This window comes from Dermacentor silvarum, chromosome 1, assembly GCF_013339745.2.
Source record: "Dermacentor silvarum isolate Dsil-2018 chromosome 1, BIME_Dsil_1.4, whole genome shotgun sequence".
Lineage (NCBI taxonomy): Eukaryota > Metazoa > Arthropoda > Arachnida > Ixodida > Ixodidae > Dermacentor > Dermacentor silvarum.
The window spans coordinates 449,798,475-449,819,097 of record NC_051154.1 but is presented as its reverse complement, the minus strand read 5'-3'; the positions used below and the strand labels follow the sequence as shown (position 1 = coordinate 449,819,097).

The 20,623-nt window shown below is 47.7% G+C and overlaps 1 protein-coding gene across 1 annotated transcript in view; it reads left to right on the top strand.

The window, feature by feature from the left end:
* Positions 1-20,056, top strand: part of LOC119437758 (uncharacterized) — a 112,311-nt gene extending 92,255 nt beyond the window's left edge. The window contains exons 2-4 of the mRNA XM_049660848.1: positions 180-403; positions 14,333-14,467; positions 18,518-20,056. Of these exons, the coding sequence (XP_049516805.1) occupies positions 209-403; positions 14,333-14,467; positions 18,518-19,783 (1,596 nt within the window). The 5' untranslated portion in view covers positions 180-208 and the 3' untranslated portion in view covers positions 19,784-20,056. The remainder of the gene's footprint in view (positions 1-179; positions 404-14,332; positions 14,468-18,517) is intronic.
* Positions 20,057-20,623: the final 567 nt, after the last annotated feature.

Here is a 20,623-nt window from a genome sequence, read left to right as displayed (position 1 = left end):
GAGACAGGTTTTTGCAGTACTCCTTTTAAGTCTCAACCACTCAATCAATTCTTTTGACTGTAATAATGACAGCTCAAGGTAATGAAACCTTTAAAGAATATACTACCAAGTGTATTATTTGGATGCATATCCTTTACTGTTGGTATAGGTTGCATGATTGTAAAAAATTCCTGCTGCAGTGCCCACCCTGAACATTCTGGCAGCTGGTATGTCCAAGCAAGATCAGGACACGGCGCTGCGCTATATGTTGGCGCACCTCGACAATGCTTTGCGAGCTGACGAAGGCGTGCCTCTCTCCAGGCTGCAAGGCATCCTTTCACAACTCCTGCCACTAGTCTGTGGCCCATTTAGTGCTACAACTAGAAGCATATGGTTGGTCGCAAGACGCTTTGCCAGCACAATGGTAGGTTGACAACACAGTTTACATGTCTGCACAACCTTGCGCATCTACCAAAAACAGTGAAGCCAAGAGCCGTGACGCGACTGAGGCACCCATTGAGCTCCGCAATGTCTCTGGCACAATCTCAAGGCGTGCCTCTCTGAAGGCTACAAGGCATCTCAAAAGTGTTACCGCTTTATGGTTTTGTGCTCGAAACTTACTATACCAGGAAGCGGCGCTACTCCCTTTGTCATTGTTTAACAAGCTCTTGTTGAAGTCCCAGGATTGGAACTCTTTTCTTCGGAGGTTAGCGATAGAACGCTGCCGGATAAGTGAATTTTTTTTATTCACTCGGAAAGTCGTACATTGAGAAGGGCTGGCAACAGAGGCTGTCCGTATATAGCAAGGGTCCGTGAACTTGGTCACACATATTCATTCTATTCCTTAATATGCCAGTCACTATTTTTGCAGCGAACTACTGCACGTCTTCAATCCACCGCTCCACATTTTGCAGCATGAATGGAGCACTGTGCGTGAGCGAAAACCCAGTTGCATTTCTGACAGCTGATGGCATAGAAACAGGCCAGAAGCGGTGACGATTTTGTATTCGTGCGCTTTCGCTGAGGCAACGTATGGCATGCCGCCGAAAGCGCCATCTCGTTTCTTGAGAACAAACTGCTCCGTGAAAAGGGTCAATAGTGTGCGCTGACAAAGAAATAAGTCGAACCCGGATATGTCGCACCCACATAAACGAATCATTGTGTATATTAAAGAGCTGCAAAATCCCCTTGAATAAAAGGGCAAGTTTGCACTCGGTCGTGTAAAGCTTAGGCACAGCGAAACTGTCGATCCTCAAGTCTTTCTGGCTGCTACTGCTAGGTAATAACTTGGTTGCTGCTAGGTCTTAACTTGGTTTAACTTAACTACGCAGGTAGGGAAGGCATTCTCGAGCGATCATTTTCGGAGGTACCTTTCTTTTCGCGACACTTCGCGTGACTAACGCTGGACACATCGGCGCCAACGAGCGACAGCGTTCCTGGCATGCCCCAAATGCAGGCAGGCGAACCAAGGTTGGCACAGTGCCAAGAACGCTGTTGCCTGTCGACGCCGAACGCATTGGAGGCTAGCCGCTCGATAACTAGCGAAAGTTGACATGACTAGGCTGCCCCTTTTATGGCAAATTCCGAGGCCAAGCGCATGGGCACTGGGCGAAAGCTATGCACAGTGTACAGGCGGCGCATAGCGGATGACATGCCGGGAGGACGTCACTGCGCATGTGCAGTAGCGCGCAGCTGGCAGGTGCTCGGCGGAGCCGTGTCTGTGTCGGGCGAAGCGAGCGTGCACATGTGCTGGCAGTTACTAGGCAACGTGAGGTGACGTCCTCGCTACTGCTTGGGCGCATGCGCAGTGTTGGGAACGGGTAGCGTTTAGGCCGGTGATTCTTCAGCCAAAGGGATGAGTACGTCCGGGAGTAAGAGCGATAGAAAAAAGGGTTTATTCTACATATTTACAGTGGCTCCAAATATGGAAGCCACTCTATGGGAGAGCACTTTGAAAGTCTCAGCTCACTACATGTCTGAGCACATATCAGAACACGTCAGGGCACACCACTGCACTCAGGGTGTCTCCTTATAAAACATCGGTCTTCCCTAGTTGACCTGACTAGGGAATCAGATGACCTTGATGCGGCCAATCAGACGGGCCGTCTTGTTCGCTGAACTCCGCCTCTAATGTTGCACTTTCGAAGCAAGGATGAGGCAATCTGGAAACCGGGGGTTGACACTCCTTCCACGAAAGTTGGTGACTTGTTTCTTGCCCTCCAACAGTCATCTTGCCAGGGTCGGGAGAATGGCGTTCACACTAATCCCTGTGTCTAACGAAGGGTGGCGGTTGTGGTCGGTCGCTTCTAAGTGAGCTTCTTTGTCATCGCGTCACTGCCGGTGTCGGGCACTGTCGCCGTCTGGGCGACACTGCTGAAAGGGGTGGCATCAGGGAAAGCACCCAAAGAATGGGCACTGCCGAGTTGGGGCGCCTGTTTGCCCGTCTCGTCGGTGTCTGGCACTGTCGCCGTCTGGGCGACACTCATGAAAGGGCCTCCCTCGATGGGAAACAATCAAAGAATGCGCCCGGCCGATTCGAGACGCAACAGCAGCTAGGCAACGCGGACGGAGTCGGCATCAGCTCTGCGCATTGCCTCGGTGCTGCTGCAAGTTCTTTCTCTATTGCTCTCATTTTCTCTTCCCTCTCCCGAGCATTGTGCATGGTGCACGCATGCTCTTCTCTCTCCTTAACTTTTTACGTACCGTGCCCTTTGGCCAAGGTTAGCCCTCTATCGATGGTTTCAAATGCCGCTTTCAAGACCTTCTGCACCGCTCACGGACATACTGTGCTATCGGACGTGAAGGAGGAAAACTATATTTTAGTTTTCTAAGCAGCTGTTTTTTGGTATTTTTTTTCCCCACGAGGCGGTGATCTTTAAACGCGCTTCGAAGTTTCGCGATCGTCAAAGAACGAAAAAATGGCTGCCCGCTATCGATGGTGGATATAACAGTGGATATAAAAATTAGGCAGGGCGCACATTGAATACATAAGAATACACTTAACAGTGCTTCACTAAAACAAAGTTCAAAACAAACGATGGCATACGTGTGGCTGGGCAGCAGCAGCAAGTCCATAAACCGTAAAGTCGGCACGCAGAGCTTTCCCGAATAACGCTGGCAAGCCGATCTTGTTGAGGTGGATGCGATTGCTGAGCAGCATTTCCCGGGAGTCTAGATCTGAGGACTTCCCTCGAGCAAGTTGAGCTACCTTGAGGGAAACTACAGTGAGCTTCGTTGCAAATGTTGGTTGGTTTGTCTCTTTTGTCAACTAGCCACTCGGATTTCCGACGTGGCTAGGCGGCCCAGGCGATACTGGATGGCACTAGCAGCTCAACTGTTTCTCCGCAGATTATCGGCCCAGCTTCTAGACTGATTAGCAGGGGCTAAAACCTGCATTTAAATCAAGGAGAATAAAAAAACTTTTCAAACCACCTTGGTTTAAATAGTGTCTCCTTTCTTTAGTCCCCTGGGTCGGGGAACGGCAGATATTGATGACGACCCAATCACGTTCACCCAATTGTTTCATGACACCTCACAAAGGTCTTGCCCACGCCCTTTTTAATCAATGGCGAGAGAAAGGGTGAATCCCCCACTCCCCGCTGTTAGAGACACGCACGCACACAAGATACATGCACCCCTTTGGGTCGGTGGCTGACCTCTGTTGTTCGTTGACACGCACAGAAGTAACAGCAACAGCCGGCCATGCGGCTTGCTTGCTTGAAAGCCTTTATTAAAAACAAGAGAGGTGGAGCCCTCAGGGGGCTTCGCAATTCCGGGACCCCATTGTTACCAGCCGCCAGCTTAGCCCTCCGAACCAAGGCCTTTTGGGCCTTAGGGTCTGAGCAACCATGCAGGGCCGCCTCCCACACCTCTCACGTTGGGTTAGGGTTGGGGGAAGAGCCGAGTTGAGCTGGCAAGCCCAAACCATGTGGTAGGTGCCAGCCACCTCCCCACAGTATTGGCACTTGCCAGTGAAGGAAGAATCAAAAGGTTTTAAGATTGCCGGCCACAATAAAGTGTTAGTGAAAAGTCGGAACAAGTTGCGTTCATCAGCCTTGCCCAGCCCCCTTGCAGGAGTTGGGTATTGGCGGTGCCTGTCCTTGTAATAGGTCTTGATGTCTTTGAAATAGCCACCTTCGGGTTCCAGGTACTCAGGTTCTAAGTGGGATGCCTGGTGGATGAGTGCTCGGGCCGCCGTGTTCGCAGCTTCATTCCCTATTAGGCCCTGGGGGCCTGGAGACTAGACTAGGCAACAGGGGGGTAGGATCGATATCCTCCATTGCTATAATTCTGCAATATTTGTTCCACTAGCGGGGTGACCCAACCAGCTTCATATTTTCGACAAGCCCCATGCGAGTCGGTTATGATATATTGAGATCGGGAATCAGAGGCAGCTAGGGCGATAGGTACTTCAGCTTGAATTGAGTCTGGGGCTTTGAAAGTGAGCCCATCTTGCTCTTCCTCGTGGATGACTGCTGCCGTATACCACCCCCCAGGACATGGACTGGCCACATGCACGTAGAAGACTCCGTGTTTGTTGCCATAGTGGCGTTGCAAGGCGTCCGCTCTCACCTAGCGATGACCACTATGGTCTTCCCTATCCATCTTTGTGAGAGGGTCAAACTCTGATGGCGCGTCTCCAGAGTTTGGACACTTGGGCCCGCTCCTGATTATGAGTCATGTTTCAAGTAGAGCCGGTCCAGCAAATGCGGTCCCGACTTTGAGCTAGATGTGTATATTGGTTGATGAGGTGGGCTTCCTTTAGCTCCTGAAAGGTGTACACCACTCCCAAAGCAAGAAGTCTCACGTTGGAAGTTGTGACAGGGAGGTCAAGGGCCCTCTTCATCACTTTGCGGAAGATAACCTCGACTTTATCTTCATCATGCTTCCGCAGATGGAGTTAGGGAACCGAATATAGAATTCGTCTGATTATGAATGCATATAAGCTGGCTGCACAGCGTCCTTGCTTCGTAATCCCCCTCTCTTGTTGGAGACATGTCGGGCAATTCGGCCCACTTGGTCCCCAACCTTGCGGAGCTTTTCTAGTGTTGTGTCCACTCTTTGATTGTGAATAAAAAAAGTCCGAGAATTCAGATCTCCTTGGCCTCGTGTATGGGCCACCAGCCAAAGAGAGGCGTATTTGTGTAGTGTCCTTAGCCAATGGTCTAAGGTGCACAAATTCTTATTTGTTTGGTGCACACTGGAGGCCGCAGTGCTCCGCGTAGCGATCCACTACGTAAGCAGTTGCTTGCAGGCATTCCTCCATGTGCCCTGTATTTCCCTCTGTAGCCCAGATGGTGATATCGTTGGCGTACAGCGTGTGCCACACGCCATCGATACCCTGTAGCTGGGCTGGGAGATGTACCATTGCAAGGTTAAAGAGTAGAGGGTAAAGTACAGCGCCTTGTTGCATCCCCCTAGTACCCATTTCATAAGGTCCATATTTATTGTCTTAAATTCTGACGAGTGCGGCTCGATCCGTCAAAAAATCCTTGATATAGGTGAATGTGTTTGTGCCACAGTGGGTTTCGCTCAGGTGTCCTAAGATAGTGCTGTGATTAATGTTGTCGAAAGCTCCCTTCAGATCTAAGGCCAGGATAACCTCATTGTTGTGAGTGTGCTCCGCCGGTTGTAGTATGTCATGATTGAGTTGTAATAATATGTCTTGTGCCTAATTGTGTGGGCAGAAGCTGAACATGGTGTCTGCAAAAGTGTTAGATTTTCCAAATATTCGGAGAGCCCATTTCGCACCATCGCCTCCATTAGTTTGCCCGCACACGATGTGAGCGAGATAGGTCTCAGGTTGTCCGCATTAATTTCCTTCCCTGCTTTAGGAATGAAAGTGACAAGTGGTGTTTTCCAATCGAGGGGGACAGGAGTCTCCCCTTTCCATATCACATTAATGTAGTTAAGAAAGGCCGTATACACGCGATCGGGAAGGTTGGCCAGCAGTTTCACTGTGACCATCTCCCGACCGGGCGCAGTGCCTCTCCATTTTGGCTAAGACTGCCTTGAGGTCGTAGAGATGGAATGGCTGATCCATCTCTGGATTATCTCTGCCTGCATAGAGATATTTCTGACCTTGAGGGTCCTGTCTGGAGCAGAGATACTTGTCCCTTAAGGTCTCAGCCAGCTGTGTTGTTGTGCCCTGGAAATTGTCTAAAGCACGTTGTACGTGTTTCTGTGTTTCTCCTCGTGATTGAGTGGGATCGATCAAGCTGCGGAAGAGCCTCCATGTATTCTTCCCTGACATCTGTCGGGCTGCCGTGTTGCATCGCTCTAACCAGTTGGAATCGGCTAACTGAGATGGCAGCCTGCTGGGTCAGATCTGTTATACGTCTTTTCAGCATTCTGTTGTGTTTTTGTTGTTTCCATAGTTTCGTGAGACTGTGGCAAGCTTCCCTGAGATGGAGTAAATGATTATCCACTGCTGGGGGCAGTCTTCCGCAGTCTGTATGCAAGTCTTGTGTTTATGTAGTGTTATCATAAGATTTTGAGCCCAAGAGCTGTAGTCATCAAGAGTATTGGCTTGCGGCAGGGACTTGCAGAAAGCAGTTCAGTCTGGCAGTTTGGCCTGAGTTAGTGGCCTCTTTAGGGACCCGTTATACATTAAAGTAGTTAGGATGCAGTGATCGCTTCCTAGCGTGTCTTCGGTGTTGTACCACTCAACGTGTTGTATCTGTTTGGAAAGTGTGAGATCGGGACAAGTGTCCCGTGTCACGGAGTTTCCTACACGTGTTGGCTGTGCTGGGTCGGTCTGGAGGGTGTGAATTCTTGTGTGAACCGAATGTCTTAAAACGGGGAATTCGGCCCGGTTATTAGGGAGAGCGATGGGAGATTGATGAGAGAGAGGGAGTCGACTCCGCAAGCTGTTGGCGAAATGTACATATGTAAATAAACGCGTACGTATGGAGTTGTTGCGAGCCTTGTATGCAACGTGTAGCCTGACAACGAAAGAAAGATTGAGGGCTAGGAGCCCGAATCAACAAGGGTGCCATCAGGAGCGACGGACCAGCAACGGCCTGAACTCGAACGGTGGCACCCCTGAAATAACGTAACTGGTTTATACACATACACTTCAAGCCACCTCCTGAATTGTAATGACAATGTGAACAGAGCACTCGAGGTACACATTGGACTGGTCAGGCGGCACGTGTGGGGAGGGGGCTAGAACCCTCGACCCCCCCCCCCTCGGTGCGCCACTGACCTCATTCTCTTTGACTTTGGAACGCAGGGCACACCATCATGATTAGAATCAGGGGCAGTGACGTCGTCATCTTCAAAAGACATGACTCGCGGTAAGGACGAAGAACATAAACACAGCGCCGACCTGTCGGCAGATGAAAAAAACCATGCGACATCTCGCACCTACAGAGAGGAGGCGAGATTTTCATGCTGTCGCGTGACTGCCGCAGTGGCTCGGCGCCAGTACGTGTGGCCGCAGCTGCGGTTTAACACTGGCGGCGTGCCGCGCGCTTTTTACTGCTAGTGTGTATAGGGATTTCTGCAGTGACGATCGCTTTGGGATAGCTGCAGAGTAGCGTGCATCGTCTCTTCACTGATGACAACATCGATAAGGTATATGGCACGGCGGCCGCATTTCGATGGGGGCGAAATGCGAAAACACCCGTGTACTTAGATTAAGGTGCACATTAAAGAACCCCAGGTGGTTCAAATTTCCGGAGTCCCCCACTACGGCGTGCCTCATAATCGGATCATAGTTTTGGCACGTAAAACCCTATAATTTAATATTAATAAGGGAAAAAAACCATGCGACATCTCGCACCTACAGAGAGGAGGCGAGATTTTCATGCTGTCGCGTGACTGCTGCAGCGGCTCGCCGCCAGTACGTGTGGCCGCAGCTGCGCTTTAACACTGGCGGCGTGCCGCGCGCTTTTTACTGCTAGTGTGTATAGGGATTTCTGCGGTGACGATCGCTTTGGGATAGCTGCAGAGTAGCGTGCATCGTCTCTTCACCGATGACAACATCGATAAGGTATACGGCACGGCGGCCGCATTTCGATGGGGGCGAAATGCGAAAACACCCGTGTACTTAGATTAAGGTGCACATTAAAGAACCCCAGGTGGTTCAAATTTCCGGAGTCCCCCACTACGGCGTGCCTCATAATCGGATCATAGTTTTGGCACGTAAAACCCCATAATTTAATTTTAATAAGGTATGCGGGGAGCACGTCAAAACAAAGCACTGCATGAGCGGAATTCTGTCTACAGCAGTACTGCATGAGCAGAATTCTGTCTGCAGCAGTTGCTCTGAATCGCTCCTATGCGTCACCAGCGCAATGCCCCTCGCGATCTGCCGATTAGCGAGTTGGTCGTGCCACTTCGCTCCATTTGCAACGTGCTGTATGAGACAGATTGTCCACGCCAGCCAATATATAAAGAAGTGAAAACACCTATAGAGCTGCATTCAAATTTTGCATTAGGGAGTATTGTAATCGTTGGTAAATTTTTTAATGCATAAGCATTATTTGGCGAGTACCCCAGTCCCCTCACTCAAAAATGTAATTCCTTGCATCTGCACAAAAATGCGTAATTTGCAAAGCTAAAACGTTTAATCCTCATAATAGTGTAAATGTGGATGATTGGTAGCTTTATAAGCATAAAGGACGAATTTAAACAAAAAAAATTAAAAAGAATACCCATAGAGATACATAGGGCTCCATAAAAAATGTGTGGGGAAGTTTATAGTGGGGGTGGGCCAATTTGGACTGGTGGTCCTACCAGAAACTCGATTGTACAGAATTTCTCTCAAATGGCATATGTTTACTTTCCTTCCTGTTCCGATGTTCTTTCCAGAACACGACGGAAGTTTGGATTGGTGTGGAATGTGCGGTTGAACTCATTTGTAGCGATTCCATATATAACAAGTTATTGGTTACAACGACCACATTTCACCTCATTTACAATTTTCTGACCCTGCCTATTGAAACTAACCAGATATAATGAACATTTTCAAAAGCACATTACTTATATGAAACACTTCTAACCTGGTTGCGGTAAAAGGAGGGCACACATATAGCTTCGAAGCACGGAAGCGTGACCCTGATCCAGTCCAACCATGACACGCCCGAATTTCAGAAGCTGCGAGGAAAGTCTCTTGCTTTTAAGCATGCTAGGGTAACCATGCTTGCAAGGCATGTCTCCAGCGTGCTTCAGGACAAGGCAGTGGTACGGTGGCTGTGGCCTCCAGGCGCGCATGCCACTGCTATCTCGGAAGCCATGACGGCAGCACACTTGTTTTGTTTTTGCACAGTTCTCTATGCGGCACATCATGCACTATGTCTATTATGAAGATTTAGACCAACATGTTTCGTGTGTTGACAGAGAGCGATGGGTGGACAAGGCAAGTCCTCGTTTATTATTCCGTGCTGCTTTTTATACTACACATTCTGGCCAGAGTTGCCAGACCCTATGACGATGCATCATCCTTTCTTAGGGCACTGCAGTGAACCGACTGTAATAAGCAAAACAAGACGCCGAAACAAACTGCCGAAATTCAACATAGACATGAAAAAAATTTTTTTTAAATACACTCGGATAAGCTACACAATTTGTTCGAAGTCCTTTGCGTATGACAGCTTCGATGGCGGGCGCTTGATGCGAGTCGATCTTCTAGAACTCTGTCCCGTATCACTGCACGCCCCCGCCACACCTTTGTCATTTGCCTGGTTGCCACTTTCCTCGGGTTCTTTCTCCTGCATCACACTCGGATGGTGAACAGTGGTTGATGACATAGCATTGTCGGTTGCTGGCGTCATCTCATGGAAGGTCAACCATGCTTGCTCTGGTTGAGCCTGGCTGGAAGATACTGCTCGATAGAGGACCTGTCGACATTGGTTGCCCTGCATCCTGCGCATGCACACCGTCTTCATATTCCTCATCCGTGTCTCGCAGCATGAACCTTTCCTGTGTTTTGAGGATGTGCTGCCTATTTTGTCTTATGGTGCGGCCTTCTTCGGTCCTTAGCATGTAAGACCTGGGATCGACGCGGTCTTGAACTTGGCTTTGATTGTCCACCCAGAGTCATCTAAAGTGCGCACGGTGTCTCCACTGTCCAAGACTGGAAGTGAGGAAGAAGCCTTGGGTTTCTGCATGTGCTTCTTGACCTCTGCCGCAGGTCGAACATTGAAGTCCGGCAGCCGTCCATGCAGCCACCTCCCCATCAACAGCTCAGCCGGGCTTTCGCTGCCTTCCAGGGGAGACAGACGATAATTCAGGAGAACCACGCAGAACGCCTCGCTGGCGTGCTTCGTTTTCTTCAAGAGGTGTTTTACGACCTGCACTCCCTTTTCGGCCAGACCATTCGCTCTCGGGAACCTGGGACTAGAAATCACATGTGAAAAGTCACAGACCCGCGCAGTTATGAAACACACTGGAGGTGAATTGCGGGCCCCCGTCGGTGTGTCGTGCCTTGCAAACATCATTTCAAGTTTTCTTATGACGCTTTCACTCGACGTCTGTGTCAAACGCTCTACTTCCGGATAATTTGAATATGCATCATACACTACCACATACGAAACCCCCGAGTGTTCACACAGATCTACTCCAAAGCTTTCCCATGGAAAACTTGGGGCAGGGCTGTTGATGACTGGCTCAGCCGGTTGGCGATATCCAAACTGGCAGCACATGCTGCACTTCGCACTGAACTGTTCGATCTGTTTCTGCATTCCTGGCCAATACATAAGAATCCTTGCTCTTGCTTTCGTTTTGTTGAGCCCGAGATGCCCCTCATGCAGGAGTTCCAGCATTTCCCTGCGCAGTTGCCTCGGAATAACCATTTTGCAACCCTTCATTAATACTCCATCTACGTACGACGGCTCTGATTTCACTGCAGCGAATGGACCCATTATTTGACCTTGTTCTAGGCATGTTATGACTTGCCTCAGCTCTTCGTCTTGTTGCGTCTCTGCCTGCAGTTTTCTTTTCAACTTGTCACTGACGAGGCTTTCCAGGACTTGAGCAGCATGCATGCTGACGCCCTCATCTTCGCTTGGCCGAATGTTGTCTTGAGCTGGGATCCGGGATAGCGCATCGGCTAGTAGCAGTTGCTTTCCTGGCACAAAGTGCAAGGTAAATTCAAATCGCATTAGTCGCAAGAAGAATCACTGCAGACGTGGAGGCATTTCACAGAGTTCCTTTTTGGCTATTGCCAATAGAGGCTGATGAACAGTCTCTACTGCCATCTTTGTGCCAGTAATGAACTCGCCAAATTTTTCGTACCCAAACGTGATTCCCAGCGCCTCCTTTTCAATCTGCGCGTATCTTGTCTCGGTTTCCGTGAGCGCACGCGATGCATACGCCACTGGCCGCCAGCCTTTATCATGAAGCTGCATCATGTTTGTTGCGAATACTTTCCCACTTTCTGGTGAACGCTGCTCCATTCGAAACACGCACTTTCACGCATTAAACTGTGCAGCACCGCTGTTTTTTCAGACAAACAAGGGATGTACTTTCTGAAATAATTGACTGCGCCTAGCATTCTTCTTACTTCCTGATTTGACGTTGGGGTTGGCATGTTGGCGACACCCTTCACGAGCTCTTCATCCAGTTTGATTCCTTCATTCGAGATAACGTCTTCAAGAAATTTGATTTCTTGCGAGCCAAATATACATTTCTCAGCGTTGAGCATGAAACCGGCTGAATGTATTGCTGTAAGTGCTGCCCGTAAACGTCTCTCGTGCTCTGCTTTTGTCGTTCCCCATACCAGCACATCGTCTATGTATACACACACACCAGGGACCCTGTCTAATGCGTCACTGATTTCTCTCTGAAATATTTCCGAAGCAGAACTTAGACCAAATGGTAGTCTGAAGAATCTGTATCGCCCGTACGGGGTACTGAACGTGCAAATTTTTGACGACGCATCGTCCAACGGTATTTGATAAAACCCTGATTAGTGTCAAGTTTGCTGAACCACCTGGCTACTGCTAAATCTGCCTCGATGTCTTCCCTTCTGGGAAGCTCGTACCGTTCGCGTTTGATGTTCTCGTTTATGCGCCGCGGATGCATGCAGATTCGAATTCCTCCTGCCTTCTTTTCAGCAATGACCAGTGGACTCACCCACTCTGCCGGTTCCTCCATTTTCAAAATGATGGCTTCGGCTTCCATGCGCTCCAGTTCCTTTTGCAAAGGGGCCTGTCTCGTGTGTGGCACTCGCCTTGCTGGCACCGCTACCGGCTTGGCTTTGTAAATCATTGTGATCCTTTAGGGACGTTTGACACAGCCGAGTCCTTTGAACAACTCCGGAAATTCTGCCGTTATCTGCTCTCCCAGACTAGTCTGCCTTGAAATGGCGTGGGCGCGTGTCACTAGGCCGAAACACTCGCAGGTTGAAAGTCCCAACAACGCTTGCTTGCCTTTCTTAACTATAAAGAATGTGACCTGCTGCACTTTGTTGCCCAGCCGCAGTGGCAACGATGCTGTGCCGAAATGCTCAATCAAATTTCCTTCATAGCTTGTCAGAACTGTCTTGCTTTGGCGCACTTTCGGAGCTGTTTTAAGCCTTGCGAAAAGCGAGTGAGGCAGCAAGTTTGCCTGCGCACCAGTGTCGACCTTGAATGTCACTGCTTTCGTGCCTATTGCATCAATTGTCCAGTCGCGACCCACCGTACTTGCCACGCCGCTTATTTGCACAGCCAGAATTTGGAATTCATGTTCAGAATCTTTGTTTTCTTCACGTGCTTCACGGTCCACCTCATTAACTTTTCTCGCTCTGCAGCAAATGGCAAAATGGGTTTGCTTACCGCTTGCTTCCTCAGGTCTTTTTCCAGGCTGGACACTTCCTAGGTGGGTGGACCCTGTTGCAATAGGTGCACTGATGGGTGGACTTTTTCCGAGGTTCGCTTCGGTCCCGTTTCTCCACTGCACAGGCCTGCGCTGCTTGCTGTTTCTTGTCCCACAGTTGGTCGTGGCTGGCTGCCAGCTCAGCTGCTTTGCAAAAGTCTATAGCCTTGGAGAGGCTTAAATCTTTTTCTCTTAGGAGAGGGGACCTGAGCTTCATAGTTTTCGTTCCACACACAAGTTGGTCACGCACCATTGAATCCCTCAGGTCTCCAAAGTTGCACGTCTGCACCGCTATCTGTACATCTCTCAGGAATTGTTCGAATGTTTCATCTTGCTGCTGCGAGCGGGAATGGAAAACATACCTTTCGTATGTTTCATTGCGCTGAGGCGTACAGTACTCCTCGAATTTTCGAACGATGAGCTCGTAGTCCTCCTGTTCCGCTGGAGCCAGCTGAAATGTGTTGTACATATCAATGGCCTCTTGTCCAGCCACGTGTAGGAATACAGCCACTTTTTCCGCACTTGTCTTGCTGTCTTTACCCGTCGCTTTGAAGTACAGCTGCGCTGCTTGAACCTTTCCCAATTTGCGGCGACGTTCTCCGAGAGGACGAGTCGGTCAGGGGGCGGAAGTGCTTCTATCTCGGTTGCACCGGGCGGCGCTGGATGATGAGCACACCGCGCAACTGCGCGCGCACTGCCTATCTGCAGTGAGCCACTTCTGACACCATGTTTCATGTGATGACAGAGAGCGATGGGCTGACAAGGCAAGTCCTCGTTTATTATTCTGTGCTCCTTTTTATACTACACATTCTGGCCAGAGTTGCCAGACCCTATGCCGATACACGAGGCAATTAAAGTGTTGTTGTTGCCGTCGATATTCACTCCGCCCGAGTTGGCGAGAACACACCGTTGTCGCACGAAGTTGCAAAGGATTGCTGACAACTACACCATTATCGAGAGAAAACGGTTTGTCGAAGCTTTGTTTATGTCATTGCTGATTTGGTTCGTGATGGAGTTTTACATTTCAAACTTTGTACTTTATTGGCCGAAGCGACATCGAAAACGAAACTTCCGGCTGTCGGCAGGCATGTGGCTCATGCGACCGTACCAACGTAGAATTTGTGTGGAGTCCACTACAGTGTCTTTCATAGTCCCTAGTGTTGCTTTTGGCTATTAAACCCCACGGATCAATCGGTCAAGGAATAAGGTTATGGTGCTTCAGCGTGTTGACATTGAGCTTCCTGGAGATGCTGGATGTGCTGTGGCATTGGTGCAATCCTACGTTGACAATCACGTGCACGGTGGTTTGCAGTAGGAATATTGACTGCAATTGTGTGCTAACTTGGGCAGGTTGGTACATACTTGTGCAAAGAAAGAACGCTAATGGGACACAAGCACAAGCGCTCGTGTTTGACGTCGCCTTTTCGTCCCGTTCAAAAGCACTGTTTTCTCGCATAAATTTTATACTGGTTCATTCCTAGGCTTAGGTTCTGATAGTGTTTCTGAACTGATAGAGCAATTAGCAATTCATATGTATATTGCTCTGCAGGTCAACTGGTGCCAACCACCTTTCGTGAAACCAGATCCACGGACAGTGGCACCGGCGACGAAAATTGGTTCCAGCTTGGATGATCTGCGAAACTACAAGATACCCAAGATAAGGCGACAGCAACCGCCAGTGGAGGTGCGTCAATTTTGACATAGCAGGCAAGCTGCGTTATGTAAGGCATTGTAATATGTCCTTTAAAAAATTTGGAGGCGACCTCATCGATGGTTCGTTGTGCGGTATCTAAAGCCAGAACTAGTGGTACGCATTAGCCGGCACCAGCGCACACCATTCAGCTTCGAATGGGGGAGTGTGGTGGCCTTTGTCAGGTGGTACTTGTTTTGTAAAACGAGAAGAAAGAGAACCGAGAGGCCCGATTTTTAATAAGCATATCTTAAGAAGCCAACAAACAATAACACCAAGGACAGCATAGGGGAAATTACTTGTACTTATTAATTGAATTAAAGAAATGATAAATTAATGGAAATGAAAGTGTATGAAAAAACAACTGTCCGCAGGTGGGGAACGAACCCACATCTTCGCATTATGCGTGCGATACTCTCACCATTGAGCTACCGTGGAATCCGTTTTCCCATCCACTTTCTGGGGTATTTATGTTCTTACAACTAGAACTAACCCTGGGAGTGTTAGCCAGCGCCACCACTCACAAACCATAGGGCGGATGTGGAACATCCTTTCTGCCGCAGGCGTCACGAGCACGTGATCTTTTTGGGTGATGGCAACTGGTCAATAAACCCACATATGCTACCTGAAGGCATCATTGTTTCCAGATTCGAGCCCTCGTTATGTAGTGAATGAGATGAAACCGAGGGGCCCGCTTTTTAATAAGCATATCATAAGAAGCCAACAAACAATAACACCAAGGACAACATAGGGGAAATTACTTGTACTTATTAATTGAAATAAAGAAATGATAAATTAATGGAAATGAAAGTGGATGAAAAAACAACTGTCCGCAGGTGGGGAACGAACTCACGTCCTCGCATTACGCGTGCGATGCTCTCACCATTAAGCTACCGCGGATCCGTTTTAAAGTATTCTTGGAGAATGTGATCTCGTACGGCTGGGCAAAGATGGGTGGGCCCGGCCTTTGCAGGTGCACCTGCTCGGTTACTCCGTGCTGTATGGATGGGTCTGATGGCGCTACACCGACCTAGAGGAAATATGGGGCTGCAAAAGAGAAACACCAGTTTACGCTGGCAGTGTTCTTTGTAAAACCCGTCTTAATTTATTTTACGGTTAGAGATTGATTATTATTGGAGAATGTGAAACTCTCTTTCATTTTTTGAATTTTGCACCGATACCTCACTTGCAGTATGTCAGTGTGATATTACTGGTTTCAAAATATAGTTTTAAATGCGAAGCATCTCTTGGCGAGCATTTGCCACTTTGACAGTATCTATCTATGTAGCCACCTACGTCTTGGAGCTCTCATGGTCGTATCGTTAACTTGATATTTACCAAAATTGGCATAGTGTGAGAAGAGTGTATTACGAACATAAATAATTGGTTATGAGATGAATATCGTGACTAGTGTGTCATGTAAGGTCATGAAACAGCTGCCTACATCTTAGTGCTCTCATGGTGGTTTCGTTAACTTGGTAGGTACCAAAATTGGCATAGTATGACAACAGTGTATGACAAACGTAAATGATAGTTCATGACATGAATTTCATGACATGCGTGTCATGTAGATCATGAAACAGCCACCTAAAATGATAATAACCCAGCGAAAAAGACATTAACACTCAAAAACCGCCGAAATGCGTTCTCACATGGTTACTAAGAGCAGAAAACCCTAAAGGATGATGGTATAAGTCACAGTCATGAGCATGACTCAGCAAAAATGACTGACTCAGCGAAAGAAAATTAACACCCAAAAACCAATGGGTTCGGATGTGGTACAATGTAATGGGTTTGGATGTCGTACTAAGTGAAGGAAAAGGCTGAAGATTGATGTCATAGTCATGATCCTGACTAAGGCTTTCGCCTTATGGTCTCTTAGGCCTAGCTAAAGGGGCTCAGGGCTCGTGACACGAATGTCATGGCATGTAGGTCATGAAACAGCCGCCTAAGTGTTTGTGCTCTCATTGTCGTTTCGTAAACTTGGTAGGCTCCCCGCACACTGCTTCGCGTAACTTCGATTCCCACAGGGCGTGGGATCTGCCAGGTTTTTTCATATGTGCTCCTTGCTGCTCAGTGAATGTTACTGAACTTTGCTGAGTGCACTCTTCGACTCTTTTAGTCCACGTCCAATGTTGTTAATCTGATTTTTGCCAATTAGAATTTAACTGCTGTATTTAATTAACTGTCTGGTCTAAATTCATGACGTCATGGTGAACTCATGTGAGAACTTCAATGTACTGCCGCCACCCATTTTTAGTTTCTTGTGTCCTTTCGGGCTTAATAAGCCCCCCACACGGTAAGCGTAGGTCTTTCGGTATCGTAGGATAATTTATCAATACAGATCATTATCGTTTTATTTATTTAGTGTGCCTTTAAGCTATGCCCAGGAAAGTGCCGTCAAAATCTCAAGAATCGCAAAAATCTTGTGCGGGAACGTCTAGGCAGTATCATGTACATGCTTATTTTTTCTCTTTCTTGGCTTCCAAAGCCTCCTTTCACAGTAGCAGTGGCTTTATTTGCTACTGTTGAAGAGTAATTTACTAAGACAGTGAAATAATTTTAACTTTAGTGTTTTTAAAGAAGACTGATACGTATATTTTGATCAAAGTTTTAGGTAAACCAGTTTAGATGACGAACATGTATTCCGTTTTTTTTTGCATTGTCTAGTTATGCTAATGGCAAAAGAATAATTTTTTTAACATGAGAACCATTGAGCATGACTCTCTTTCAGTCAAAAAAGATTCACAAGACAGAAAGTAAATGTGTATGTGCTTTGAAAAGAAATTCAAAGTTAAGTGTAAAACGGTGTACTTGTTGCCTTTAACTTGTGGCCAAGTTTACATAAGGCAATCTGGCTGGTGTGTTAATACCCGCCTTAAAGAGCATCTTCAATCAATGGGGAAAGATAACCGTTCACACTTTGCCGACCGCTGTAACGCTGTCATTGTGATCCTGTTTTCTGTGAGACATCAGTTCTGTTTGCACATAAAAAAAACTAACACGTGAAAAAAATGGCCTTTCATATCAGTAAACACTTATCTTTGTGCGTGAGTGAGCCATTCATTGTACTTGCCAAAAAACAATTCACCTTGTATAATAATATGTGACCTTTTGATTTTGTTGCGGTGAATGTTTTGCACATGCTCAGTGTAGTTAGTGGGAGTACTTATGTATAATCTTTCTTAAAATAAACAGAGTTGCGAATCAATGCTTGTTTGTACACAACCAGTGTCCTTTCTTCTTTGTGCACACTAGTTTTACTACGGGTGATTTACTACTACAGATGAAATCATTCCTCTCTAGTGTCCCTTTAAATTATTGTCCTGATTTCCTTCTGCGACCGAACAGCGCCGCAGATTGCAGATTCTTCCCTGGGCATGGCATGCTGGCTATTTATTTGTAAAGGCATCTGTTGTGCCAGTATGCAGCACACTGCAGAGGTTGTGGGTTTAGTTGATCATATATAAAGCATGCCCCTATTCACAGAGAATGGGGCAGGCTGATTCAGTGCAGTCAGTCCCTAGAAAACTTGCAACCTGCTATCGCATGGTGTATACACAGGTTTTGGCCTGTTCTATACTAAGATACTTTAGTGTTATACTTATAATAAAATTTCAGCTATGAAATGTGAATGGAGCAGACGCGAATTTCACATATGTTTGTTATTGGTGGTCTCGGCAGTACAAGTAATTTCTCTAATTCCTAGAAACGTGATTGAAATCCTACTGTAGTTCATTGTAGCAGAAGCTCAACTAGTTTTCTTGCGAAGGGGGGCTTTAACTTGTAAGCATAAGCTGTTGTGTTAACATTACAACAGCCTATGTTCCGTTAGCTTTGTATTTATTAAAAGAAAACCATGTATTTCCTTTATTACTAAGCATTGTGTAATATACTGGCTGCATGGTTGCCTTGGAAAATACTTTATAGCAAATATAAGTTGCTTGAAAGTAGCTCAATACGGTATTGTGATTGGTTGTATTAGCTGCTCATGGTTCTATCTGTGTGTACAACCATTAACCAAAGTATTCCATCATTTTGCAGGAACACGACCGTCACATTTCCAGAGCATCACCTGTTTCTCAAAGGAGTAAGAAACGTGAAGAACAAGAAGAGCATCGAAAGGGGCTCATTAGGTCCCAGAGCAGGAGCCCACTTGGTGGCAGGTCGTCTAGCAGGTGTGTGGTGAATAGAACAATTGAAGATATGAACAAGGCCTGCCCAAGGGTGCCCAGCGGCTACATTTCGTGCGGTGATGGCTGCCCTCTTCAAAATGAAGCAGGCAACGAGTTTCCCAGGAGTCCCACCATGCGCCCTTTGGAAGACGACTGGGGTATTAGTGGGAAGGTAGCCAAGTTGGCCACACTCGGTCGTATGCCATTAAGCAGCCACGTCAGGCAGAAGCAACAGACTGAAAAAGTGTGCGTTATGTGTAAACGCAGAGACATTTCTGATGCTGGGGGCCAAGACACCTGGATCAGGTGCTCCCTTTGCAAGCAGATCACCAAAGAACGGGCTGCAGTAAAAGAGAAGGGGGGCAAGGAACGGCTGGCTGCTCCCGAACCAGACACGCCCGCCAAACTGCACAAGCACCGAGCCTCGTCGGATGTCGAGAACAGGGAGCGGGATGCCAAGACACCCACCTGCCCACTTTCATCCAGGTCGGATAACAGAGTTAAAGTGGACACTGTGTCACCCCAAGGGAAGAAGCACCGGATTGTTTCAAAAAAGCAAGCACGTAAAGCCTACCTCACGAAGCCAGTCATCTCGTTAAGCGATGAATCCTGCAGTGAGGATGATGGTTGTTCTGCTACGGCTACTGCTGTTTCTGTGTCTCAACAAGTTGAGGTGACTGCATCGCCATATGTGCAGCCCTGGCAAGACGAAAACACGACTTCAAACGATAGTCACCGAAACGTTATAAAACACCTGCCTCTAAAGGATGACAGTCAGAGTTCAGAGAAATGTTTTAAAGCAAGTCGCACTGGTTCGAAAGTTAGCAGAGCCAAACCTGCATTACAAAAAAGGACGATTAAGGGCAGTAACAAGGAAAATCTGAGATGTGAAGTGATGAAACAAGCATGGAAAATGGCAAGCGACATAGATGACTTTTTGAGAGCGCTGAGTGAAATGCTGAAGGGCACAGATCCAATGAAAGCTGTCGCCAAGAAAGAGAAGAAGAGTGAAGCCTATGGAAATTGTGAAAGTGTAAAAGATGATCATGCAGATACAAAAACTGCATCCTTAGAGCAAACTGATGTTTCGAGGGATGCTTGCGGATTTACCTCAGACTTTAATCTCATCAGGTAGCCCAGCATTAGTTGCAGCATCAATCTTTAGTCTCACCCTGGCCGACTGGGAGGGTCTAAAGAATGAATGGATCGACGATGCCGAGTCCATGAGTGTCGGTGGCATGACTGGCAAGATTGCGCCTACTAGCACCTTGGTGTCAAGTGACAGTGGTCCACTTGGTGGTAACAATGGCGATTTGGCAACAGGCCCTGCAAAATGTGCTGCAGAGGCATGTTCGCCTCCTATCTTGATCTCTGATTTTTAAGATGACGAATTAAAAGAGGATTGCAATGCAGAGAATAAGTCCCTTATGGAGCTCTACCATACTTGGTCTGTTTTGAGGATGATGGTGCCATGTCTGTCACCATTCAAGAGGGAGCAAGTGGTTGTGGTCGAGAAATAGGTTTCTTTGTAAAGGAATCGGGTGCACTGGCAGAGCAGGCAAGGAAGCTGTGGCTTTCGATTCCTCTGACGTAGATTACCTGGCCGCGTTTACAGAGTGTTTGCAGAAGATCAGTAGCACTGTTATACCTGCAGGGGATGCTGAGAAAACTGGTTTAAAGCAAGGGGAGCCTGTTGCTGTTCCGATTTCTGCACCGGCACCCTCTCGTTCTGTTGGCAGCAGCATTTCGGTAGATACATCTGACACGAGTGGACAACACACAGACCATGGCAAATTTAACACACATGTACTCTTGGGGAGCATGCACACACAGGCTGCAGTGGCAGCAGTTACAGGTCTCTAGCGAGTCTCGCTGCACCTGCACAGTCATCGATGTGTACTGCAGCAGACCCAAAGGCATGGTGTGTGGAGATCTTGTGCACAGCCCAGGGTGCCATTGGTGGTGGCAGCATGGC